General features: G+C 35.7%; 1 protein-coding gene across 1 annotated transcript in view; it reads right to left on the reverse strand.

Moving 5' to 3' along the window:
• Positions 1 to 270: 270 nt before the first annotated feature.
• The window catches only part of LOC128636210 (mucin-5AC-like), a 146,802-nt gene continuing 119,520 nt past the window's right edge, over positions 271 to 27,552 (reverse strand). The window contains exons 31-47 of the mRNA XM_053689254.1: positions 23,197 to 23,371; positions 22,430 to 22,677; positions 20,127 to 20,310; positions 18,199 to 19,096; positions 17,612 to 17,790; positions 17,288 to 17,357; positions 16,784 to 16,896; positions 14,839 to 14,870; positions 8,869 to 9,046; positions 8,399 to 8,503; positions 6,481 to 6,521; positions 6,216 to 6,341; positions 5,870 to 6,115; positions 4,726 to 4,854; positions 2,948 to 2,987; positions 1,781 to 1,904; positions 271 to 1,418 (exon numbers count right to left, since the gene is read on the reverse strand). Coding sequence (XP_053545229.1) covers positions 1,127 to 1,418; positions 1,781 to 1,904; positions 2,948 to 2,987; positions 4,726 to 4,854; positions 5,870 to 6,115; positions 6,216 to 6,341; positions 6,481 to 6,521; positions 8,399 to 8,503; positions 8,869 to 9,046; positions 14,839 to 14,870; positions 16,784 to 16,896; positions 17,288 to 17,357; positions 17,612 to 17,790; positions 18,199 to 19,096; positions 20,127 to 20,310; positions 22,430 to 22,677; positions 23,197 to 23,371 — 3,180 coding nt within the window. The 3' untranslated portion in view covers positions 271 to 1,126. The remainder of the gene's footprint in view (positions 1,419 to 1,780; positions 1,905 to 2,947; positions 2,988 to 4,725; positions 4,855 to 5,869; positions 6,116 to 6,215; positions 6,342 to 6,480; positions 6,522 to 8,398; positions 8,504 to 8,868; positions 9,047 to 14,838; positions 14,871 to 16,783; positions 16,897 to 17,287; positions 17,358 to 17,611; positions 17,791 to 18,198; positions 19,097 to 20,126; positions 20,311 to 22,429; positions 22,678 to 23,196; positions 23,372 to 27,552) is intronic.

The following is a 27,552-nucleotide window of genomic DNA, read 5'->3' on the forward strand; positions in this document are numbered from 1 at the left end:
AAACAAAGAACTTTCTTAATCAAAGAGAAATACAAAAAAAAATCATAACTTCATCAAATGTTTAATGGTTTTTGTATGTACACATTTTTACACCTTCATTGCAACAAGAAACTTTCTCCAAAACGAAATAAATTACTATAAATTAAAGGGCTAGGAAACCCATTTTTTTTTCTTTCATGAATTGGATAGAGCAGCAATTTTAAGCAACTTTCTAATTTACTCCTATTATCAATTTTTCTTTGTTCTTTTAGTATCTTTATTTGAAATGTAAATCTTAGAAGCTAGCCCAGTTTTGGTTCAGCACCTGGTTAGCGCTTGCTGATTGGTGTCTAAGTGTAGCTAACCAGCAAGCTACCCAGGGTCCTGAACCAAAAATGGGCCGGCTCTTAAGCTTACATTCCTGCTTTTTCAAATAAAGATAGCAAGAGAACAAAGAAAATAATTGATAATAGGAGTAAATTAGAAAGTTGCTTAAAATGACATGCTCTAACTGAATCATGAAAGAAAAAAATTTGGGTTCAGTGTCCCTTTAAATATCTGAACTGGAATCAGTGTAACCACCTAAACAAAACATTTTTCTCATCAGATTATGGAGTGTGAATGATGAGGATAAAGTGCTCAGTAGTTGGAAAATGGAAATGGATACAAAGAAATGTTAGTTTTTTATTTATTTATGTTAAAGGGACATGAAACCTACATTTTTTATTCAAGATTTAGATGGAGCATACAGTTTCAAACAACTTTCCAATTTAAATATATTATATAATTTGCTTCACTCTTTTGATATCCTTTGTTGAAGGAGCAGCAGTGCACTACAGTGAGCTAGCTAAACACATTGGGTGAGACAATGACGAGAGGCATATATGTGTAGCCACCAATCAGCAAATAGCACCCAGTAGAGCATTGCAGCTCCTGTGCCTACCTAGATATGCATTTCAATACAGGATACAGAGAGAACAAAGCAAATAGATCATAGAAGTAAATTGGAAAGTTGTTTAAAATGATATGCTCCATCTGAATCATGAAATCATTTTTGAGGGTTTTGTGTCCCTTTAAGAGTCTCATCTTTTGCAATTACTTGTGTTTATTCGTCATCAAGGTGGCTTCCTGTTTATTTGTTGCCTCTTTAGTGGCCTTGACTAGTGCTTTGATCTTCTTCTGCTTTGGATGATCCCGTAACCATCTTGGTGTCTCCGTCATTCGTCTCTTCATATCCGCTGCTACTTTCAATAAACGCTTCCAGATTTCTATTTGATGTTGGACAGCGAGTTTCAGCACAAGTACAGCTCTTCACATTCATGTAGGAATATGGCATTAATTTACCAGAAGGACACTGTAAACTGATCGTCTTTATCTCAATTTGTGCTTCCTGACAACAGCTACACTTATTCTCCATGGTTTGTGTATTTGTAGAATACCTAGAAGCAACATATTAAAGAATTAAAGAAACACTGAAGTCAAAATTAAACTTTCATGATTCCAATTTATTTACATGATCAAAATCTGCATAATCTTTTTTATATTTACACTTTCTGAGGCATCAGTTCCTACTGAGCATGTGCAAGAATTTACTGTGTATATATATATATACCTTTATGATTGGCTCATGGTGGTAACTAAGTGCTATTGTATTGTATTTCGATGATGTAATTATTTTGTGTTTAATGATCATTTAACTACTGCACCCTGCTGTACACTGATATATTTCATAAGGAGATACCGTAATCTTCCTATTGGTTAAATCACATCAGCTGATCACTTGAGAGTCCTAAATACTCACATGGAAGAACTGTCACAATGGCCGTCACAATACGACATCACGACAGGCGAGACAGATGTGCAGCCATTTTGAAGGATGATGTTTTGTATTTTTGTTACTTGACATTGCTTTGGTTTCTGAACGCCTGAAAGAAATCACATGACAAGTTTTAGTATTGGAGCTTCCTAAATATTCAAACACTTTGTTTATTTACCTATTTATAGGAAATTAAAGCTAGTTTTATGTCAGCAAAGAAGCGCTGCATTGCAAAAGGTCTGCATATTAAATAAAGACTTTATGGTCATCTAAATGGTAGATTTGTATTGTTTTGCAATCCAGGAATATACTCCTTGTAAAGCTTCTTCCGTAAGTTTATCATATCTACTTTTCTGTGGTCAATTACAGACAGATAGAAATACACTCCTGCATGTATCAAACAATATGTGTTGCATGTCGTTGGATTATGGGTCTGTATCCTAAAGAATAAACTTCAGCCCAATTTTAAGAGTCAAATTATAAAATGAGGGACAAAATAAATAAAGAAATTACATTGCATGAATAACCATATTACGGGGGAATTTCATTATCAGTTTAATGCTACTTTAAAGGGATATGAAACCCAATTTTTTTTTTCTTTCATGATTCAGAGAATACAAAGTTAAACAACTTTCCAATTTACTTCTACTATCAGATTTGCTTTATTCTCTTTCTATCCTTTGTTGAAGGAGCAGTAATACACTACGGGGAGCTAGCTTGAAAAACAATGACAAGAGGCAAAAATGTGCAGCCACCGATCAGCAGCTTCTTAGCCTACCTAGGTATGCTTTTCAGCAAAGGATACAGAGAGAGCAAAACAAATGAGATAATAAGAGTATATTGGAAAGTTGTTTAAAATGATATGTTTCATCTCAATCATGAAAGAAAAAATTTGGGCTTAATGTCCCTTTAAGTTTTTATAAGTGGTAGATACGATATTTTTGTACATGAACTCATTTTGACAAAACTATATTTGCTCTAAATCAGTTCAGTGTAGCTTTGCTGAAGGATATTTTTTCGTTTCTCTCATTTATAATGTGACATACAATATACAACCATTTGGTCTCAGACTCACATCGTGTAAGTACCACAAAGCTGAAATGTAAATTTGCATTTTTTGGAACAATAAATCAAATATTGAAAGATTCTTACAGGTTAAGCAGCAGCCGCTCGAGTCCTTTTCAATTGTTTCCTAAAATATATAAAAAATAAAAATCTTGAAACATATAAATTATTTTGCTGATCTTAAAAAAAAAAAATATATATATATAAATATAATTAAATCACATTTACCTCTGTCTTTAAAGGAACATTAAAGTTAAAGGACAGTTTACCCTAGCTTTCCCCCCCTTTAATTTGTTCCCAATGATCCATTTTACCTGCTAGAGTGTATTAAATTGTTTACACGTTGCTCCTTTACCTTTATTTCGTCATTTCAAATAGCTGATTTTTGCCCATGGTATCCCTTCCTATACTAAAAGTTTCTATACTTTATTTAAGGGACAGTCTACTCCAGAATTTTTAATATTTTAAAAGATAGATAATCCCTTTATTACCCATCCCCCAGTTTTGCATAACCAACACTGTTATATTAATATACTTTTTACCTCTGTGATTACCTTATATCTAAGCCTCTATTGACTGCCCCCTTATCTCAGTTTTTTGACAGACTTGCATTTTAGCCAGTTAGTGCTAACCCATAAGTAACTCCTCGGGAACGAGCACAATGTTATATATATGGCTCACATGAACTAGTTCTGTCTAGCTGTGAAAAACTGTCAACATTTACTGAGATAAGAGGCGGCTTCCAAGGGCTTGGAAATTAGCATATTAGCTTTTAACAAAGAATACCAAGAGAACAAAGCAAATTTGATAATAAAAGTAATTTGGAAAGTTGCTTAAAATTGCATGCCCTATCTGAATTTTTACTAGACTGTCCCTTTAAGTATTGGCCAAAGAAAGGCTGGGTACACATGTCCAGCAGAATAAATTACACTCCTAGTAGGGATTAGGATATATAATTTATACAATGTTCATTTTCAATTGTTCCTTCTAAGTATTGGGTTTTGTATACAGACAGATATAATGTAAAGAAGCATGTGTGTGTACAAAAAGTGATAAAATAAAATCTGATTTCCCTGCAAGTAGAACCCATTTTAAAGGGTTGTGATTTCAAAGAACAAAAACAGCTATTTCATATACAAGAATAAATATACATTTGCTATTTCTCATACATTGTAAACTCTGCAGCTGATATAACAAGTCATTGCAAACACTTGATGGGAAAAATAATTTTACAGTTCACTGTCCCTTTAACTTTTTGTATTTCTTACATATTAAATAGTGAATTCCAGAAGTACTTGACCAATAGGATTGTTGATGATGCATTATTGCATGACAAGAATACTTAAAACAATATAAAAAAAACTACTAAAAACCTCTAGTAAAACTGATAAGAGCTGGAATATCATTGTTCTAGGACCCAATACTATAATACTGTAGTTTCTATGGAACACAGCTCTATGATTAATAGATCAAATATCTATTTCTTAACATTATATTTTGGTTGTAAATGGAGAGTACTTTGCATGTTATATAAACTGAGTTATCATGAGAAGCAACCTCAGAAAAGGCGAGTTAATTACAGAATTACAGAATTTAGTTTACAGAAATAAAATATAATGGCAATAACCTTGTCCCTTTCACAAATCTCACATGGTGCCAGCAGTCATGTTGGTCATTGTTGTCATTTAACAATACTTATAAAAATATATTATTAGAAATTAACAGCACTGTTTTGGATGGAAATTTAGACAAACAGCAGGTACTGCGTCAGTAACCTGTCTTACCTATGTGACTGCACCATATATGCAGCAGACAACTTTTCAGAGTGGCACAGGAAGGCTTATGTAGATTGGTTAGATACTCACCGGGATGCATTCATTGATGTTGATGCGTGGACAGGTCTTTTTGGAGGCTACAATAATTAGTTTGTCCTTGTACATCACACACTCATACTGAGTACAGCTGTCTTCAGGAGGGGACCAGAACTCTCCAGGCTATGTAACATATGGAGATATGTTAGTTATAAGTATAGTGCACTGATCATTTTAATAGCAAAGTTTCCAACAATGATGTGTCCTCACTAGTGATGGTCAAATGTTTAGCATAATTAAAAAAAAAAAAAAAGAATCGTCCAAATGTGGTTGTTCTAAATAAATTTGGAATGTTCAGCCAAACTTTCAACATTGGGGTTTCAAACAAAAGTGTTAATTTTTTAATTATCGAACATAATATTTGAATATTTATATATAAACACTTGAATTTTGAAGCTCATTGGCTTTAATGTGAAATTGGGCAAGGGCAGTAAAACCTTTTGAAAGTGTGTTCTCAGGTTAGTTAGCGATATTAGTCTAAAAAATTCTCTCTCAGGTGGTATGGCGCTATTGGTGGTCAGTATGAGAGTAGCAAGTTCTCTGTAAAATTAAAAAGCACAATTAGGCCAAAATAAGCTGCTCCTAGGTGGTAAATCGCCATAGAACAAGCTACTAAGCTGTTGTTTGTTCCTGGTTGAGCGCTTCTATTTCTGTATATATCTTCATGTCATATGGATAGCACTGCATGATATATGCCAAATGTCATGTTTGTGGTAAGTATGTCAAGGTTTGCCACTTCTGCTCTATTGGAACAAACATTAAGGGTTTTATTTATCATGATGTGAATGCACCGATTGATTGTAGGCTCACTCATTTGAGCGTGCAACTGATATTTAAATATGTTTTACTGCTCATTTGAAATTCAAATAAAGTGTTATTGAATAGTCTTTGTATTATGCATTTATTGATTATGCCATTCTACTGTGTTTAATTGTCCTATTTTGTGTATGTGTGTTGTATACATGAGCAATAAAACTTAAAAAAATCTTATCTTATCACCTTTGCTGAGGCTAGTTAGGGAGAGAGATATAGGAGCTATGCACTAGTCAAGCAATCACTGTGTAGAATGTTGCACAATCAGTATTGTATTGTATTGTTATTTGTTTCTCTTGCAACATTTTATTATAGTCATACTTACTATAAGCAAATACACTGATTGCACAGGTGGATGTGGGTAAATCCATGGTTGGTTTGAAGAGTTTCCTGGTAGATACGGATGGCCACCAGGAGAGAATGTAGAGTTTTCAGGTAGATAAGAAAAGTTGCTAGGTGGGTGAGTAGAGTTAGTAGAAACATTTTGGAAATAATCCAGAAGATCCATAACGCAGTGAGTTGGTGCGCAGGTACCACAGCATTGGCCAGGAACCTCCTGGTACTCTGATCCCTAAAATGAAAACCTTTAGCTGAACCTCCAAAAGTCTTTACTAACGCATTTCACACAAAGACAATAATTCACATTGATTGCTTTGGTATTAATTATTTACCTCTGAGCATTGTTTGTCACATAGAATTGGGTTGCAGGTAATGATATGTAGGCCAGACATGTCAGTCATTGCATTATTGCAAATACACTTCTCACAAGGGTTTTGGCCAAGAACAATGTCTCCAGGCTAAAAGGAAATAAGAGGAGTAGGTTAGTGATACATATTACACACACCTTTAATTTGTAATAAGTTATATTAGATTGTCTGTATATTAATCATAAAAGTATACAGAAAAGCCAAACAATGGGTTTTAAAATAACATTACCTGATACTCTGTTCCATTCTGCACACAAACTTGTTTGGGCTCTGTAAGGAGATAAATCATATAAATTAACGTCCAAGCGTTGCAAAGTAAATTCATACAGTTTAAAGGAAAATACAATAAAAACATATGTAGCAGATAATTTTTTTGCTTTTTTTTTCTATGTCAGAAGATAAATATATCTGCTATTTTCTGCTGTGTTTTAACCCTTTTTTCGAGAATTAAACACACAGTAGTTTTGGGTCCATAGTCTTAAAATTACATACGCTAACAAATTTTTTTTTTACTATAAATGCCCTTAAAAAGTGAATTGAAACCATAAATATTTCTTTCATATTTCTGATAGAGCATACAATGTTAAACAACTTTTCAATTTACTTATATTATCAAATGTGCTTCATTCTTTGGGTATCCTTTGTTGAAGGAGTAGCAATGCACTACTGTAAGATAGCTGAACACAGGTGAGCCAACTTCAAGAGGAATATTTGTGCAGCCACCAATTAACAACTAGCTCCCAGTAGTGCAAATCTGCCTCAAAACCTACCTAGATAAGCTTTTCAACAAAGGATGCCAAGAGATCAAAGCTCTTAGACAATGGGCAATAGAGCCTCAGGAATTATTTTTTACAGTCATGCACTTTTAGTTGCACATTACATTTAAACAACTTTTAATTAACCTTTTTCATGCATGTTTAAAGGGACATTAAACACTAAATAATTGCTAGATAGAATGATGCTTTTAAAGAAAAGATTAGTCTGAGGATAACATGCAGATGTATATTTTTTATATACAATAAATATAATAAGTTTTATTAGCTGTATAAATATTGACAAACTAAGTGTAAAAATTGTGTCTATAAAATGAGAGCTGCCATGTTGTAACTTAGGTTACCTTCTCTGCTGTAGCCAATTAGGGACAGCTATAAATAGGTCCCTAGAGTGTGCAGCCAATGGCTGTGAGGAATATAACAGTGTTCTGCACTTCCGTTTCTAAAAGGAACGATTTATCATTGTATTTGACCATCTCTAAGTGTTTAATGTCCATGTAATTGTTGCTTTTCATTTAAATGTTGAGTACCTTGTCCCTTTAACATATATTATGAATTCATAAAATTAATGCAATTAATAATTTCATCTTTTTTTTAAATTGTAATTAACGTGTGTAAACCTCTAAACACTACGATTACAGAGTGTAACTTTGTATAAAACAAAATGAACACAACCAGCCAAGTAATGACCCTCTGAACAGATACAAAATGGTTTTCAATAAGTCCTAGGTGCAGTCCAAAGATCATATAAAAAGCTGCTTAAAAGTGTTTTCTTACAATTCTCCTCATGCACGTTTCAGGGCCTGAATAAATGGGATAAAATGGGGTTTTCTAATAGAAGGGAATGGATTTGAATGACGAACTACACAGAATGCTATTAGAATTCTGATGGGATGGAATAGGGCCTATATTAGCTATATCAACTTCTTTATTAAAAGGACATTAAACAATATACATATCCTATGTGCTAAAGCAGGTTATTATTGCTCTAATGCTGTATATATCTATGGATTTAATCACTGCAAATGTGTTTAAATTCAGCTCGGAGCAACTGGGAGCTAGCTTAACACATCTGGTACGTCAAGGACAAGAGGCATATATGCACATCCACCAATCAGAAGCTAGCTCCCAGTACTGCATTGCTGCTCCTCAGCCTACCTAAGTATACATTTCAACAAATGATACCAAGAGAATGAAGCAAATTTGATAATACAATTTTAAACAACTTTTCAGTTTACTTCTATGTTCTACCTAAATCACGAAAGAAAATGTTAGGGTTTCATGAATCATGAAAGTGTAATATTTTTCTTTATTGATATTTACAGCACCAACCTCCCCTTCACTAAAACAAAAGTTACCCTTACAAATACTTACCACATCTATACAGCGGGCAGCAGCCTCCTGCAGGCATCTCAGGTAAAGCGTCAAACCCAGGTCCACAGGTATTCTTCACACTGGAACAAAGGCTAATGTTGCAACCTATGCATCAAAGTGAGATATATATATATAGTTATTGCTCTAAATAATAATGCAGAGGTAGATTCCGTACAATATCTTCTAGTGACCTTCAGCACCAAATGTAAATTTAACGTGAAGATGATACCTCCACCTGTTAGAAATGCCCCAGTTTTTGGAAGTGAATAAGGCAGATCCAATATAGTCAGTGGTATCCTGGGGAGGACTCACAATCTGCTACAATCCCACAATATACAGGATGTTTAGGATTTCCTAATCATTCTGCCTCTCTACTATGTCTTTGATGATGGTGAAATCCCCTTAGATATCTTATATATATCCCACCCTGTTTGATTCATGCACCAATGAGAGTAGTTTCAGATACTCACGGCACTCTGTGACTTGGCAGCAAGGGTTGGCATTGCCAGGCATAGAGACTGGCTCAGAACCTTCCTCAGTGCAGGTAGCTGGGGTAGAGGAAGGACAATGTTTTGCTTCACACTGCACACTCCTTGTGATGTTATTACAGACGCAAATCTGACAATTAATCTCCCACATCTCTCCAGGCTAAAACAAACAACATAGAATTGATGTTAATAAATATTTATTATAAAAGCATTCTCAACTGATTTTATATATATATAAATATATATATATATATATATATATATATATATATAATACCCAGAAAAAATGCACTCTCAGGTCTTTCACAAACAAGTTACTTTTATTCCTGTAACGTTTTCGGAGGTCTTGCCTCCTTCATCAGCATAGTTAAAATACAATCAAATCAATACTTAAATAGTGACATACTCACTCAAAACCACTTCAAACAATTACACTCACTGGTGCCAAAACATCGGTGTTGGACCGCATACTGCGTTCCAATAGCACTATGTGCCGTAAGTTGTGCGCCACTGTACTTCCGGTTGTCAAATCTTAGCCCATAGTCACTCGGCTTCCAAGAAAAATAACAAACTAACTATAAAAAAATAATGTGATGTGTTATATGTTCTAAGTACAATTAAATTTAAAGGTACTGTGCAAAGCAAGTGTATATGTGCAGTGAATAATTAACATAACGGCCGCTCATTGTCATGGCAACGCAAAAACAATATACCCCTGTCTTAATGCAGGGACAAAATACTAAATCTACCGATCTTCAAAAATGTATCACAGAGTATATCTATATCGGTATTGTGACCCGCTAAATCACATATACATCTATTATCTATAAATGCAAATAGAGGATAAGTTAATCTTGGGATCTGTTTCTTAGGGAAGCAAGATAATATGCTGCAATGTATAAGCCTCACTTTGTTACATTGTGTATCAGACACAAGGCTACCCTACATCTTTTTTTCTTATTTTCAATATCAAGTGTTGGAATTGAATTATTTACCTGTGATGTACTGCCCTTAATGTGTGTATAACATTTATGTTCAAACCAAATGTTATTGATTTCCTGTTAACTCGAACTAATTAAATACATGCCCCTCACTCAGTTGGGCTATAAAAAGGAAACACTCTCAACATGATGCCCCCCTTTTTTTTGGGTGTTCTTGGGGGAGAAAAAAATGCATCATTATTATCCCTTTATTCTAAGGGGGCTATACATTATAAGCATACTCTACTTCCATACTGATGCTAACAACGCTCCCATTCTATCGCCACTCTGGATACCAATCACACAAAGTGTATGTGAACATACTACTAAGAAGATCCAAAAGAACATATAAAAACAATTGATATAAAGGTCCTTCTATTCACTGCTATAGTTCCCCTAAGGGAGTGATTCAGCTCCAAAAATCAAAAGTTTGCATATATAGAATACCAGGAGCACCAAATTATTTTTTCTCTCTTCAAAATTGCTTGCTCTTTAATTTCTTTTATGTATTCTTCAGTAACTGTGGTCTCAATCTCCTCTCATGGATTAACATGGCCTGTAGATCAAATGCCATATATGCACTGTATTCCCATGGATAAATAGCGATCCATATGCTATTCCTGCTATGGTATTCCTTCTTGGTCCTCGTCGGGTAATGTCTTTTACCTTCTTTAGAAATATTAGGACCAAGTCCCCACACTGTGGATTACTATCCAAACTCAAGTGTAGTGTAATGACCTATAGGCTCTGTGTGTTAAAGAACTGGTAACTCCAAGGTACCACTACCTGACTTCCACACAGGTATTAGAAATACCAAAGCCTCCTAAACCTGGTGCTGTATGCCAACATGGTTAGGCGATCCCCTATGTCAGGGCACGCCCACCATATGACCCACAGCGCTAAGCCTAACTGGCAAAACAAAGTAGAGGCCATCTGAATGCTAGATAACCCAAAATGAGATAACATGTCATGATGGTCTAGGTACCATACCCTGTGATTGTGTCACACCTTGCAGCCACATTACATCAACGCCTTGAAATCCGGAGTGGTGTTGAGCCCACCTGGGTGTATTGTACCCAGTCGGTACATCCACTGAGCCTCCCTCTGTAGGAGTATTTTACTTCTATCACCTCCCCTATCCAGTGGGGGTACATGATCTATGAGTGTGTATCTTATTGATGCCACCGAATGTTTTTGTTCTGCACAGTGCCTCGCCACTGGTTGGTCCGAATCCCCAGACTTGAGAGCCAACCTAATGGTATGGCGGTGATTGGCCATCCTTTCCCTCAAAGTGCCTGTCGTTTTGCCAACATAGCAACGAGAACACGGGCACACCAATAAGTAAATAACAAACGTAGTCGTGCAGGTGATTGAATGTCGTATACCAAATTGCCTGTTGGTATGTGGGTGGTGAAATGTTTTGGTACTTATAAGCCCATTGCAGGTAGTGCACCCTAGGCATCGATAGGATCCTCTGATGTTTATGTGTGTCCTAGATTTGTAGCTTGCCTTTGGGTCAGTCCTGACCAACAAGTCTCGCAAATTGGTACCCCTCCTGTAACCAACCATGGGTGTGAGATGTTTACTGAAGTGTAGTTTTGGATCAGTGGAAATAATAGGCCAATGTGTCCTTAGAGACAGTCCAGCATTTCTGGTACTAGGGGAAAATGTAGTGGCTAGTATCAATTTGTCATCATTGGTCTGTCTGGGTTCTTTTGCCAGTAATTGTGCCTGTGTGACTTGTGACACTTCCTTCATCATCTGACTGATATGTTTTGTCTTGTATCCCCTTTCTGCAAATTTTGCACCCATTTCAGACAACTGGGAGGCTCCCGCACTAGGGTCAGAGTTGTTCCTCACTGTTCTAGTGAGTTGCGATTTAAGTATACCTTTCAATAGTGCTGGGGGGTGACAGCTATCTGACCTCAATAGGGAATTCCTATCCGTAGGTTTGCTGAATAGTGTACATCCCAAGCCTTGTGTAGTTTTGTACACTTTGAGATCAAGAAAATTGATAGACTGTAGATCGGCCAAAATTTTAAACCGAACCGTAGTCTGTGTACTGTTAAATGACTCAAACCAGCTATGTAGGTCATCCATGCCCCCTCTCCAGATTAGAAAAATATCATCTATGTACCTGCGATAAAAAATAATGGATGAATCGCATTTACCCCATAGATAGAGATTTTCAAAGTGGGACATGAAGATATTTGCGTAGGAGGGGGCCATGGATGACCCCATAGCTGTTCCTGCTATCTGTAGAAAGAATTTACTTTCAAATCTGAAATAATTCTTGTTCAGACAGAATTCAGCAAGATTTAGTAGGTATTCAACTGGTGTTCCCTCATACAGGGGGTTGCTCTGAAGATGAGCCCTAACTGCTTAATCCTTCCCTGTGGGGAATGATTGTGTATAAGCTGTTCACGTCCATAGTGACCAAAATATCACTAGACTGGACGTGAACAGCCCCCAACAATCTAATGAATTCACTGGTATCCAACAAAAAGGATTGTGTTTCCCTGACAATCGGCTGTAATAGCAGATCAATGTACTGAGACACCGGTTGGCACAAGGAATCCACTGCCGATACAATCGGACGACCCGGAGGTCTCTCGGCATCTTTATGCACCTTCGGAATTGTATACAGTATAGGAATCCTGGGATAAAGAGTAGTACAATACTTCTTTATGTGTTCTGAAATGAAACCCTGTTCATAGCCCATGTTGATCAAATCATCCAATTGTTTTTTGTATGTACCTGTTGGGTCACTGTTCAAAGCCATATATGTAGATGTGTCTGAGAGTTGACTTGCAATGTCCTCTCTGTAAAAGTCATAATCAAGAAGGACTATAGCACCCCCCTTGTCCGCTGGTCTAATGGTCAGGGAGGTGTCATCTTGAAGCGTTTTAATAGCCTGCCTTTCTGTTGGTGTGAGATTATGTTTCCATGTGGTGTGTTCTCTTTCCTTATCTAGGTCCTGAGAGACCATACGGATAAAGGTTTTAGTACTGGCACTGCAGTTTATTGGTTCAAATGTGCTTTGTATGTGACACTTGCGTTCAATCAAAGTGGCATCAATAAGATACACACTCATAGATCATGTACCCCTACTGGATAGGGGAGGTGATAGAAGTAAAATACTCCTACAGAGGGAGGCTCAGTGGATGTACTGACTGGGTACAATACACCCAGGTGGGCTCAACACCACTCCGGATTTCAAGGCGTTGATGTAATGTGGCTGCAAGGTGTGACACAATCACAGGGTACGGTACCTAGACCACCATGACTCTGTGGGTCATATGGTGGGCGTGCCCTGACATAGGGGACCGCCTAACCATGTTGGCATACAGCACCAGGTTTAGGAGGCTTTGGTATTTCTAATACCTGTGTGGAAGTCAGGTAGTGGTACCTTGGAGTTACCAGTTCTTTAACACACAGAGCCTATAGGTCATTACACTACACTTGAGTTTGGATAGTAATCCACAGTGTGGGGACTTGGTCCTAATATTTCTAAAGAAGGTAAAAGACATTACCCGACGAGGACCAAGAAGGAATACCATAGCAGGAATAGCATATGGATCGCTATTTATCCATGGGAATACAGTGCATATATGGCATTTGATCTACAGGCCATGTTAATCCATGAGAGGAGATTGAGACCACAGTTACTGAAGAATACATAAAAGAAATTAAAGAGCAAGCAATTTTGAAGAGAGAAAAAATAATTTGGTGCTCCTGGTATTCTATATATGCGAACTTTTGATTTTTGGAGCTGAATCACTCCCTTAGGGGAACTATAGCAGTGAATAGAAGGACCTTTATATCAATTGTTTTTATATGTTCTTTTGGATCTTCTTAGTAGTATGTTCACATACACTTTGTGTGATTGGTATCCAGAGTGGCGATAGAATGGGAGCGTTGTTAGCATCAGTATGGAAGTAGAGTATGCTTATAATGTATAGCCTAAAGAATAAAGGGATAATAATGATGCATTTTTTTCTCCCCCAAGAACACCCAAAAAAAAGGGGGGCATCATGTTGAGAGTGTTTCCTTTTTATAGCCCAACTGAGTGAGGGGCATGTATTTAATTAGTTCGAGTCAACAGGAAATCACTAACATTTGGTTTGAACATAAATGTTATACACACATTAAGGGCAGTACATCACAGGTAAATAATTCAATTCCAACACTTGATATTGAAAATAAGAAAAAAAGATGTAGGGTAGCCTTGTGTCTGATACACAATGTAACAAAGTGAGGCTTATACATTGCAGCATATTATCTTGCTTCCCTAAGAAACAGATCCCAAGATTAACTTATCCTCTATTTGCATTTATAGATAATAGATGTATATGTGATTTAGCGGGTCACAATACCGATATAGATATACTCTGTGATACATTTTTGAAGATCGGTAGATTTAGTATTTTGTCCCTGCATTAAGACAGGGGTATATTGTTTTTGCGTTGCCATGACAATGAGCGGCCGTTATGTTAATTATTCACTGCACATATACACTTGCTTTGCACAGTACCTTTAAATTTAATTGTACTTAGAACATATAACACATCACATTATTTTTTATAGTTAGTTTGTTATTTTTCTTGGAAGCCGAGTGACTATGGGCTAAGATTTGACAACCGGAAGTACAGTGGCGCACAACTTCCGGCACATAGTGCTATTGGAACGCAGTATGCGGTCCAACACCGATGTTTTGGCGCCAGTGAGTGTAATTGTTTGAAGTGGTTTTGAGTGAGTATGTCACTATTTAAGTATTGATTTGATTGTATTTTAACTATGATGATGAAGGAGGCAAGACCTCCGAAAACGTTACAGGAATAAAAGTAACTTGTTTGTGAAAGACCTGAGAGTGCATTTTTTCTGGGTATTATTCTTTACAAAGTTGCACCCAGGCAGTTTTCCTTTGTGGGCAAGATCCGGTGTTTTGGATACATTTTATTCTCCACAATACCTCTCTTGGCATTCCATCAGGGCCGGTGCAACCTAAAGGTTAATGAGAAAAAAAAATTAGAAGCATAGAATAATTCTTTTTAATTCTACACTCAACTGCAATGATCTAAAATGGTCCTCCAGCACTGCAAGGTCCAAGTGGAAGTCTAAAAAGGCAGATTTTGCTGTAGTTTTTCAAGGGGCGTTCCCTGCATTTCTGTATGTTAAGGAGAGACACGCCCAGTGCAGTATAACACTGCATGATATGTGAATTCTGCTGCATTTACACACTGTGTTATGTATTTTATATTACTTCACACTTCAGGTTATCTTTTATTACATTTAAACTTTGCACTTTCTATTTTGTATTTTATTTTGTATACAGAAGTGTATTTAGGATTGTGTTTTTACAAATTCTGATTATGCCTTTCACAGTTTCTGAGAAACTTTAACAAATTAGGATCATACTTTGTATATCTATCTTTATCTTTTAGAAATTACATTGCACTTTACATTTCTCCTATTTAAATTAAATCTAAAAAACTGTCAGCTTCAGTTTCCCAGAGAGCTTCATTACTTTCGATGGGTCAGATAATCAAACATTCTCTAGTTTTGAGAGAGATTATAGTGCAGACTTCACAAGTGCTGAACTCTCTGAATTTTCTAAGAAAAGGGGAGGAACCTGGAAGACCCAGAAAGATAAAAGATGCCTTCCATAGAAAGTAATGAAGCTCTCTAGGATATAAAATTTCACATGATTGACAGAGAAGGTAACTGAAGAACACCTGGGCTGATTATAAAGGCTCAGTTTGCATCAATTACAAATAAAATGAAATGTTTTCACTACAATTTAACTTGCTTTTGTTTATATTTTAGTATATATTACTTTTCTTTTAGTTAAAATAAGTGTATTGTGAATTTTAAACAAACTTCACCTGCCTACAGCTGGCAAGAAAATTCAGTGAGACCCGCTTGCTTACTAAATTTCACAGGAATTATGAGAGAGCTTCGGGCATAGACTGGAACTCCCCTGTTCAGCCTAGATAACTTCACTGCCTCTTCCACTTTCTGAAACTGTCAGTTTTAGCTAACAATGGAGCAAAAATACATTGCAGTGCAATGTAATTTGTAAAGGTTACACAGAAATATACACAGTATGATTCTAATTTGTTCAAATAACACAGAACATTTCAAAACATAATCAGAATTTGTAAAATCACTGCTAGATCTAAATCTAAATGTATTAATATAGAAAATGAAAAGCTTAAGGCCCCTATTTATTAAAGGTCTTGCAGACCTGATCCGACAGTGTGGATCAGGTCTGCAAGACCTCGCTATATGTGGAGAGCAATACGCTCTCCGCATTTAACATTGCACCAGCAGCTCACAAGAACTGCTGGTGTAACGCCACCCCCTGCTGACTCGCGGCCAGCAGGGAGGTGTCAATCAACCCGATCGTATTCGATCGGGTTGAATTGCGGCGATGTCTGTCCGCCTGCTCAGAGCAGGTGGACAGGGTTATGGAGCAGCGGTCTTTAGACCGCTGCTTCATAACTGCTGTTTCTGGCGAGTCTTCAGACTCGCCAGAAGCACGGGCCATCAAGCTCCATTCGGAGCTTGATAGATAGGCCCCTAAATGTCATAATACTGAAATGACCCAATCTGAAATGTATAGTAATATAAAATACAAAGCACAAAGTTTAAGTGTAACAGAACTCTCATACCATGCAGTGCTATATTGCACTTGGCTTGTCTCTCCTTCAGATACATAAATGAGAGAGATCTCGCTGTGCTGGAAGGTTCCACCCTTTTTCTTTTGAGCATTCTGTAAGTTTAGCCCCTGTGAAGTCTGCACTACAATTTATTTCCAAGCTGGAGAATCCTATAAATATCAGGACCCAAGAAAGAAGTGTGTCACGTGTACCCTTATCTAAGTGAATAATGTAAAACAGAATTAGATAACATACCACATGATGAGATACATTGTTCAGAAATGGTATTGAATCTTATGGTCCCTTCTGGGCAATAACATCCTTCTATGAAATCTTCCTGTTTGTTATCAACATATTCTTGATTGTACCTGAAAAAAAGAGAAATTGCAAATAAGAAATTATTATACTTTATTTATGAAGCGCCAACATATTCTGCAGTGCTGTCCATGGATACAATTCATTTAGATAAAACAATGATAAAAAACTTGTAGGAAACAGGACAAAATTTACAAACACATACAGGAGGAATTGAGGGCCCTATTCCCGTGGGAACTTACAATCTAGAAGGGTAGGAGGTTGAGAAACAGAAGGTGAGGACTGCAAAATTGAGAAAGATGTCAATGCAGAGTTAGATGAGGGAAATGTTGTTAGGTAAGTGAAATTAATTTATTATTGAGTTGGGTGGTAGGCTTCTCTTAACAGAAGAAATATAAAAAGAAGCTAAACTGATTTGAAACTGACCCAGTGCCTATTACTTACATGGAATTACAGGTGGGCTCTATGGGAGGACCACATGCCTTATACACTTTATCCGAGCGACAGTCCATTGCTTTAAGAAGAAAAACACAATTAACAAAGCTAAATAGCACAAATTGATAGTACATGTGGTGAAAAACATGTTACATAATCTATTTATGTATAAAGTAGAACACAGAACATATTATAGTAAATGTATTATTATCTATAACCTATATGATGAACCTAAAAGTAATTAAGCACCTTTTGCATCAAATGGGGGTCATCGAAATACATACAATCTTATTTATTAAAATAAATTATCAATATTATATTTTTGATACTTACGGCATACACCTTGGGTGCTGTTTCTCCAGTTAACACATACGCCCTGTATAGCACAGAGTCTGGCATAGACCTCCAAGTTGGAGCAGATAATAGGACCCTCAGATTTGGTGCAGCCGTCAATCACACACGCCTGGTAAAACGGTTCTGGAGGAACAACGTGGTGGCACATCTCAAAAACACTAATGGAAGACATGAAAGTTAGTGTTAATTACATAATAGTGGTTGTGTTTGTGTTTGTATTGCTCATAACAAAAGATTCAAGGTTGATGCTTAGACATTAAATTCCGGGCTTCATGGTTGATACAGTAATATGCCAAAGCCCATAGGATGCAAGTTGTGTTTGAATTAATCAGTTTTTGTTTTGTTTCAATAATTAGATGTTCTGCTTAACTTTAGCTTCCCTTTGCAGTAGTGCTTGGTAAACTTTTGGAATGCAAAGCTACTTTTTATTTACAGATCCATGGATACATATTTGCCTTTTTTCACATTGATAGATCAGGCAATACAAACAACCAGCAGCCATACTGCCCACCTATATTGAAAACTAAGTAGAGCAAGATCCCTTCTCAAGCTGCATTTGTACATACTTGCTTAGGATGATCTTGCAAAGGTCAGGAGGGTTGCAGGGTTCTTCTATTCCAGTGGATATAACAGTTGTTGGGTATGTAGATGGGAGAGTAGACAACTCAGTGGTTGGAAGAGTTGATGAAAATGTTGAAGAGCGACTTGGTGGATGACTTAAAGAAGATATTGTGTGACTTGATGAAAATCTTCCAGGCTCACTTGCTGTATGACTTGATGAAAATGTTGAAGGCACACTCGCTGTATGACTTGATGAAAATGTTGAAGGCACACTCTCTGTACGACTTGATGAAAATTTTGAAGGCACACTCGCTGTACGACTTGATGAAAATGTTGAAGGCACACTCCCTGTATGACTTGATGAAAATGTTGAAGGCACACTCCCTGTATGACTTGATGAAACTTTTGAAGGTACACTCCCTGTATGACTTGATGAAACTGTTGAAGGCACACTCGCTTTATGACTTGATGAAAAAGTTGAGGGCATACTTGCTGTACGACTTGATGAAAATGTTGAGGGCACACTCATTGTACGACTTGATGAAAATGTTGAGGGCACACTCATTGTACGACTTGATGAAAATGTTGAGGGCACACTCCTTGTATGACCTGATGAAAATGTTGAGGGCACACTCCCTGTACGAACTGATAAAAATGTTGAGGGCACACTCCCTGTACGACCTGATGAAAATGTTGAGGGCAGACTAGATAGAAGTGTAGAGAAATAAGAGGAAGCTGATGAATGCAATGTGGATTTGATTGTGGGAGGTCTTGTAGGAATGGGACTGCAGGAAGATGGATCTTGATCTGGTGCACCCCAATCTATTGCCATTTGAACACACGATGGAGCCAAATTTCCATTAGGCAGAATACAATCATCAATGCGATTGTTGGAACATTTTCCTTTGAGATGAAAAAAAAAATAAAAAATTAAATATGATATAATTAGTAGTATTAATGAATATATTTTACATATTTTAAAGTGTTTTATCCATTGGTGGTTCTGAAGATTTTTTTTAGGTTATAATGCCATTGTGATCACTGCCACTGTTATTCACATTCAGCCACAACCCTGCACCACCTAGACACACCCTAACCTGCCTAGTTATGCTCTTAAACTTCTTGACTTTGATGAGGTAACACCAACAAGTCCACCCATTGGCTTCCCTGATTTATAGCCTGATGATCAATCTTTAAAAAAAAAAAAATTAGACCTTATATTGTAAAATAGGGGATTCTCCTTTACATACACAACCCTGCTTATTGAAAAACACATCTCTTAATGGTAAAATGTGTTTCTAATTTTTGAGGGACCTCATCATACTGATGAGACTACTTAGATTATCTTGATGGAGCAGAGAGCTTTAGATCAACAGGCACTTAGGGGTCGATTTATCATTTGTCTGGCGGACATGATCCGCTGTAGCGATCATGTCCGCCATTCATCGATAAATGCCGACAGCATACGCATCTAGTGAACTGCTTGTGCAATGCCGCCCCCTGCAGATTCGCAGCCAATTGGCCGCTAGCAGGGGGTGTCAATAGATAGATTAATTAATAGTAGATTAATGTCCGCAGCCTCAGAGGAGGTTACAAGTTAAGGAGCAGCGGTCCTAAGACCGCTGCTTCTTAACTCCTGTTTCCAGCGAGCCTGAAGGCTCACGCGGAAACGGGTATTTGGCCCCATTTGGGTTATGATAAATCGGCTGCACAGTCTTCAGCTTCATGACTTCTATATGGAGCTCTACAAATTTGTGTTTGAACCCCAAATGTAATTTCTAAAACCGCTACTGCTTCAAGTGGATGTTAATATATTTCTGTAACAATAGATATAGATTGTATAGGTCTCAAAAGGACAGAATAGTAAATACACTTTATATATATATAAAATTAAAAAACACATTAGATGCTAATGAAAATGTTAGGTCCTTACCACAGTGGCCTTCTGTATTATTAAAAAATTTGTTGTAGGGTATCTTGATAGTAAAACTCAAGACATTAAATGAGATGTATGAGCCCAGCTCTGGTATCTCCACAACCAAAAATATACCAGAGTTAAAAATATTTATTCCATTTTTAGAAAGTGCCGGATAAACTCTTTCCTCATTGAAGTACACCTGCAAAAACAAGATTATCAGATATATGTTAGTACTTTAATACAGTATATCTAGTATTGTTTGTATCTAATATCAGATTAAATTTAATCTACTCCATATGATAAACATTTTATATGTTGACAAATTGCCATCAAGAACTCCCCAATTATTATTTTTTCCATATAAAGGGACATGAAACCCAATTTTTTATTTCACGATTCAGATAGAAGCAAATTGGAAAGATGTTTTAAAATTGTATGCACTATTATCAACTTTGGTTCATTCTCTGGTGTCCTTTATTAACCCCTTAAGGACCAAGGACGTACAGGGTACGTCCTACAAAAACTGTCACTTAATGACCAAGGACGTACCCTGTACATCCTCAGGGTTTTCAAGCGCTGGAAGCGATCGTGATCGCTTCCAGTCGCTTTTAGGGTATTGCAGTGATGCCTCAATATTGAGGCATCCTGCAATACCCTTTCTTAAGCATCTGATGCAGAGAGAGCCATAGCTGCCAGTACCCAAAATGGCAGCAAATAGTGGGAGGGGGAGGAATAGAGAGCTGTTTGGGGGGCTCAGGGAGGTTGGGTGATAAGGGGGCATCCTACATTGCAGAAAATATATAATTAAAAAAAAAAAACAATTAAAAAAATCAATAAAAACCTTTATTGTTATACTTTGCAGACTTTCTGCCAGTACTAAAGATGGCGGTGACAATAGTGAGGTGGGGGAGGGAAGAGAGCTGTTTGAGAGGAGGGATCAGAGGGTCGCATATGTCAGGTGGGAGGCTGATCTCTACACTAAAGCTAAAATTAACCCTTCAATTAACCCTACAAGCTACCTTATTATCCCCTTCACTGCTGGGCATAATACAAGTGTGGTGCGCAGCGGCTTTTAGCTTCTAATTACCAAAAAGCAACACCAAAGCCATATATGTCTGCTATTTTTGAACAACAGGAATCCCAGAGAATCATTTACAACCATTTATGCCATAATTGCACAAGCTGTTTGTAAATAATTTTAGTAAGAAACCTAAAGTTTGTGAAAAAGTGAACGTTTTTTTTTATTTGATCGCATTTGGCGGGGAAATGGTGGCACGAAATATAAATTATAAGATATGAAGAAAATAATGGTATCTTTAGAAAGTCCATGTAATGGCAAGAAAAACAGTATATAATATGTGTGGGTACAGTAAATGAGTAAGAGGAAAATTAGAGCTAAACACAAACACCACAAAAATATAAAAATAGCCCTGGTCCCAAACGGTAACAAAATTGAAAAGTGTTGTGGTCACTAAAGGGTTAAAGGAGCAGCAATGGGCTACTAGAAGCTAGCTGAACATGTCTGGTAGCCAATGATAAGATGAATATATGTGCATCCACCAATCAGCAGCTACCTCCCAGCTCCTGAGCCAACCTAGGTATTCTTCTTAACAAATGATACCAAGAGAACAAAACAAATTAGATAATAGAAGTTAAAAAAAATGTATTTAAAATAGCTGTTTTTGCTAATTAAAATCATCAACTGTTCTTTTCAAAGACATGACCATAATGGGCTGAGCCTGCAGGTAACGCAGATCTGAAATTATCTAAATCTAAACCTAATTAGGAATTTAAATGCTAATTATAGCTGTAGTTATTTTAGATTAAAAAACGTTGTCTCTTTCCTAACCCCCACTGAGGTAATAATTAGTGCTATTGCCTCCTGTTTACTTAGCTTTTCTACATAGCATCAATTCGCTATTCATATTTTCATATTTTCAGTGAAGGTGGTGGTTTCTACAGGCAAAAGCATCAATTTCAAATAAAAAATAAAGGCAAAATAAAGGCAAAAGAGACAAATGCAAACAAATACACTCCAGCATGTAAAATGGCTGATTAGGAACACAAAAGAATACAATGTCCCTTTAATTACATAATTATGCTTAGAATTACTTTTATAATTCACTTTTACTAACTGACAAACTTCATATCTATGTCTTTTCGTTTCTACAACAAATTATATCTTAGATTATGCCTTTTTTAGATTCATGATTTCTTTTTGGTTCCTACTCTATATACAACATGGTTGATATTTCTTTTTTTTATATCTGTTCATCCGTCACAGTGATTATACTTATTTTCTGAACCCATCTTGTTACCTTGTTGAATGGCCGCTTGTTCACATTTTGAGAGAATAAGGCTATTGTATCCGTCTTGTACATGATGCGAAGAGTCTTAACACAATCAGGATCATCTGGGTCACAGGAGAAATTGTCAATGTAAACTCTGAAATGGTCAAAGCGCGGTGTGATCTGCTGGACCAGGACATATGTGCATTTTCCACTGAAGTCATAGTAGGTGCCGTCAAAGGTGATGTAATGAGCCACACCCCATCCGCCACAGACACCTGAGTATATAAGAGAACAAGGTTTAACAGCTGGTCCAGACCAGGGGGTCTATTTATGATAGTGCGGACGGACATGATTCGATGTAGCGTATCATGTCCGCCGCACATCAATAAATGCCGACAGCATACACTGTTGGCATTTATCATTACACCCGCAGTTCTTGTGAACTGCTGGTGCAATTCCGCCCCCTGCAAATTTGCGGCCAATCGACCGCTAGCAGGCGGTGTCAATCAACCCGATCAAGTTGATTTCTGTCCGCTGCCTCAGAGCAGGCGGACAGGTTATGGAGCAGTGGTCTTTAGACCGCTGCTTCATAACTTCTGTTTCCGGTGAGCCTGAAGGCTCGCCGGAAACACGGGGAATCAAGCTCTGTACGGAGCTTGATAAATTGACCCCCAGGAGGCAAAAATAAATATCACCTATGGAGCAAATGTCACAGAAGATATAGAAAGCCTTGATGGTATTATGGGTTATAATAAAGCAGATTTTCAAGTAAAACTCAAGTAAAAAAAACTCACATTCACACTCATTCTGATAGCAGCAACCACTATCATCGTACATCTTTTTTGGTTGAAATCTGTTGGCACAGATTATATTTTCAATGGATGGGCATTTCATCTGATTTGTTGCAATCTGGTTTGCACCTGTGCACGTTGCCTGGGTACACTTGTCTATCTTCCATGTTTCATTCACCTTTAAATAGAAAACAAAGATACATTTCTTTTATTGGATTCGGGAATAGTTTGCATTTTGGAATATTTGCCTCTTGTAAACCAAGTGTAAACAACAATATCTTATGTCATTTAGGTAATATTTATATAATACAGCTTATACATGTGACCTAAAGGCAGTTTTATATCATTTAACACTTATATACTACAGTGCTGTAATCAGACAGGTAATATTTACATAATACAGCTTATACATGTGACCTAAAGGCAGTTTTATATCATTTAACACTTATATACTACAGTGCTGTAATCAGACAGGTAATATTTATATAATACAGCTTATACATGTGACCTAAAGGCAGTTTTATATCATTTAACACTTATATACTACAGTGCTGTAATCAGACAGGTAATATTTATATAATACAGCTTATACATGTGACCTAAAGGCAGTTTTATATCATTTAACACTTATATACTACAGTGCTGTAATCAGACAGGTAATATTTATATAATACAGCTTATACATGTGACCTAAAGGTAGTTTTACATCATTTAACACTTATATACTACAGTGCTGTAATCAGACAGGTAATATTTATATAATACAGCTTATACATGTGACCTAAAGGCAGTTTTATATCATTTAACACTTATATACTACAGTGCTGTAATCAGACAGGTAATATTTATATAATACAGCTTATACATGTGACCTAAAGGTAGTTTTACATCATTTAACACTTACATACTACAGTGCTGTAATCAGACAGGTAATATTTATATAATACAGCTTATACATGTGACCTAAAGGCAGTTTTATATCATTTAACACTTATATACTACAGTGCTGTAATCAGACAGGTAATATTTACATAATACAGCTTATACATGTGACCTAAAGGTAGTTTTATATCATTTAACACTTATATACTACAGTGCTGTAATCAGACAGGTAATATTTATATAATACAGCTTATACATGTGACCTAAAGGCAGTTTTATATCATTTAACACTTATATACTACAGTGCTGTAATCAGACAGGTAATATTTATATAATACAGCTTATACATGTGACCTAAAGGCAGTTTTATATCATTTAACACTTATATACTACAGTGCTGTAATCAGACAGGTAATATTTACATAATACAGCTTATACATGTGACCTAAAGGCAGTTTTATATCATTTAACACTTATATACTACAGTGCTGTAATCAGACAGGTAATATTTACATAATACAGCTTATACATGTGACCTAAAGGCAGTTTTATATCATTTAACACTTATATACTACAGTGCTGTAATCAGACAGGTAATATTTATATAATACAGCTTATACATGTAGCCTAAAGGTAGTTTTATATCATTTAACACTTATATACTACAGTGCTGTAATCAGACAGGTAATATTTATATAATACAGCTTATACATGTAGCCTAAAGGTAGTTTTATATCATTTAACACTTATATACTACAGTGCTGTAATCAGACAGGTAATATTTATATAATACAGCTTATACATGTGACCTAAAGGCAGTTTTATATCATTTAACACTTATATACTACAGTGCTGTAATCAGACAGGTAATATTTATATAATACAGCTTATACATGTGACCTAAAGGTAGTTTTATATCATTTAACACTTATATACTACAGTGCTGTAATCAGAAAGGTAATATTTATATAATACAGCTTATACATGTGACCTAAAGGTAGTTTTATATCATTTAACACTTATATACTACAGTGCTGTAATCAGACAGGTAATATTTACATAATACAGCTTATACATGTAGCCTAAAGGTAGTTTTATATCATTTAACACTTATATACTACAGTGCTGTAATCAGAAAGGTAATATTTATATAATACAGCTTATACATGTGACCTAAAGGCAGTTTTACATCATTTAACACTTATATACTACAGTGCTGTAATCAGACAGGTAATATTTACATAATACAGCTTATACATGTGACCTAAAGGCAGTTTTATATCATTTAACACTTATATACTACAGTGCTGTAATCAGACAGGTAATATTTATATAATACAGCTTATACATGTGACCTAAAGGTAGTTTTATATCATTTAACACTTATATACTACAGTGCTGTAATCAGACAGGTAATATTTATATAATACAGCTTATACATGTGACCTAAAGGTAGTTTTACATCATTTAACACTTACATACTACAGTGCTGTAATCAGACAGGTAATATTTACATAATACAGCTTATACATGTGACCTAAAGGCAGTTTTATATCATTTAACACTTATATACTACAGTGCTGTAATCAGACAGGTAATATTTATATAATACAGCTTATACATGTAGCCTAAAGGTAGTTTTACATCATTTAACACTTATATACTACAGTGCTGTAATCAGACAGGTAATATTTATATAATACAGCTTATACATGTGTCCTAAAGGTAGTTTTATATCATTTAACACTTTTATACTACAGTGCTGTAATCAGACAGGTAATATTTATATAATACAGCTTATACATGTAGCCTAAAGGTAGTTTTACATCATTTAACACTTATATACTACAGTGCTGTAATCAGACAGGTAATATTTATATAATACAGCTTATACATGTAGCCTAAAGGTAGTTTTATATCATTTAACACTTATATACTACAGTGCTGTAATCAGACAGGTAATATTTATATAATACAGCTTATACATGTAGCCTAAAGGTAGTTTTATATCATTTAACACTTATATACTACAGTGCTGTAATCAGACAGGTAATATTTATATAATACAGCTTATACATGTGACCTAAAGGCAGTTTTATATCATTTAACACTTATATACTACAGTGCTGTAATCAGACAGGTAATATTTATATAATACAGCTTATACATGTGACCTAAAGGTAGTTTATATCATTTAACACTTATATACTACAGTGCTGTAATCAGACAGGTAATATTTATATAATACAGCTTATACATGTGACCTAAAGGTAGTTTATATCATTTAACACTTATATACTACAGTGCTGTAATCAGACAGGTAATATTTATATAATACAGCTTATACATGTGACCTAAAGGTAGTTTATATCATTTAACACTTATATACTACAGTGCTGTAATCAGACAGGTAATATTTATATAATACAGCTTATACATGTAGCCTAAAGGTAGTTTTATATCATTTAACACTTATATACTACAGTGCTGTAATCAGACAGGTAATATTTATATAATACAGCTTATACATGTGACCTAAAGGCAGTTTTATATCATTTAACACTTATATACTACAGTGCTGTAATCAGACAGGTAATATTTATATAATACAGCTTATACATGTGACCTAAAGGTAGTTTATATCATTTAACACTTATATACTACAGTGCTGTAATCAGACAGGTAATATTTATATAATACAGCTTATACATGTGACCTAAAGGTAGTTTATATCATTTAACACTTATATACTACAGTGCTGTAATCAGACAGGTAATATTTATATAATACAGCTTATACATGTGACCTAAAGGTAGTTTTACATCATTTAACACTTATATACTACAGTGCTGTAATCAGACAGGTAATATTTATATAATACAGCTTATACATGTGACCTAAAGGCAGTTTTACATCATTTAACACTTATATACTACAGTGCTGTAATCAGACAGGTAATATTTATATAATACAGCTTATACATGTGACCTAAAGGCAGTTTTATATCATTTAACACTTATATACTACAGTGCTGTAATCAGACAGGTAATATTTATATAATACAGCTTATACATGTAGCCTAAAGGCAGTTTTACATCATTTAACACTTATATACTACAGTGCTGTAATCAGACAGGTAATATTTATATAATACAGCTTATACATGTGACCTAAAGGCAGTTTTATATCATTTAACACTTATATACTACAGTGCTGTAATCAGACAGGTAATATTTATATAATACAGCTTATACATGTGACCTAAAGGCAGTTTTATATCATTTAACACTTATATACTACAGTGCTGTAATCAGACAGGTAATATTTATATAATACAGCTTATACATGTAGCCTAAAGGCAGTTTTACATCATTTAACACTTATATACTACAGTGCTGTAATCAGACAGGTAATATTTATATAATACAGCTTATACATGTGACCTAAAGGCAGTTTTATATCATTTAACACTTATAT

This window comes from Bombina bombina, chromosome 7 (genome assembly GCF_027579735.1).
Source record: "Bombina bombina isolate aBomBom1 chromosome 7, aBomBom1.pri, whole genome shotgun sequence".
Classification (NCBI taxonomy): domain Eukaryota; kingdom Metazoa; phylum Chordata; class Amphibia; order Anura; family Bombinatoridae; genus Bombina; species Bombina bombina.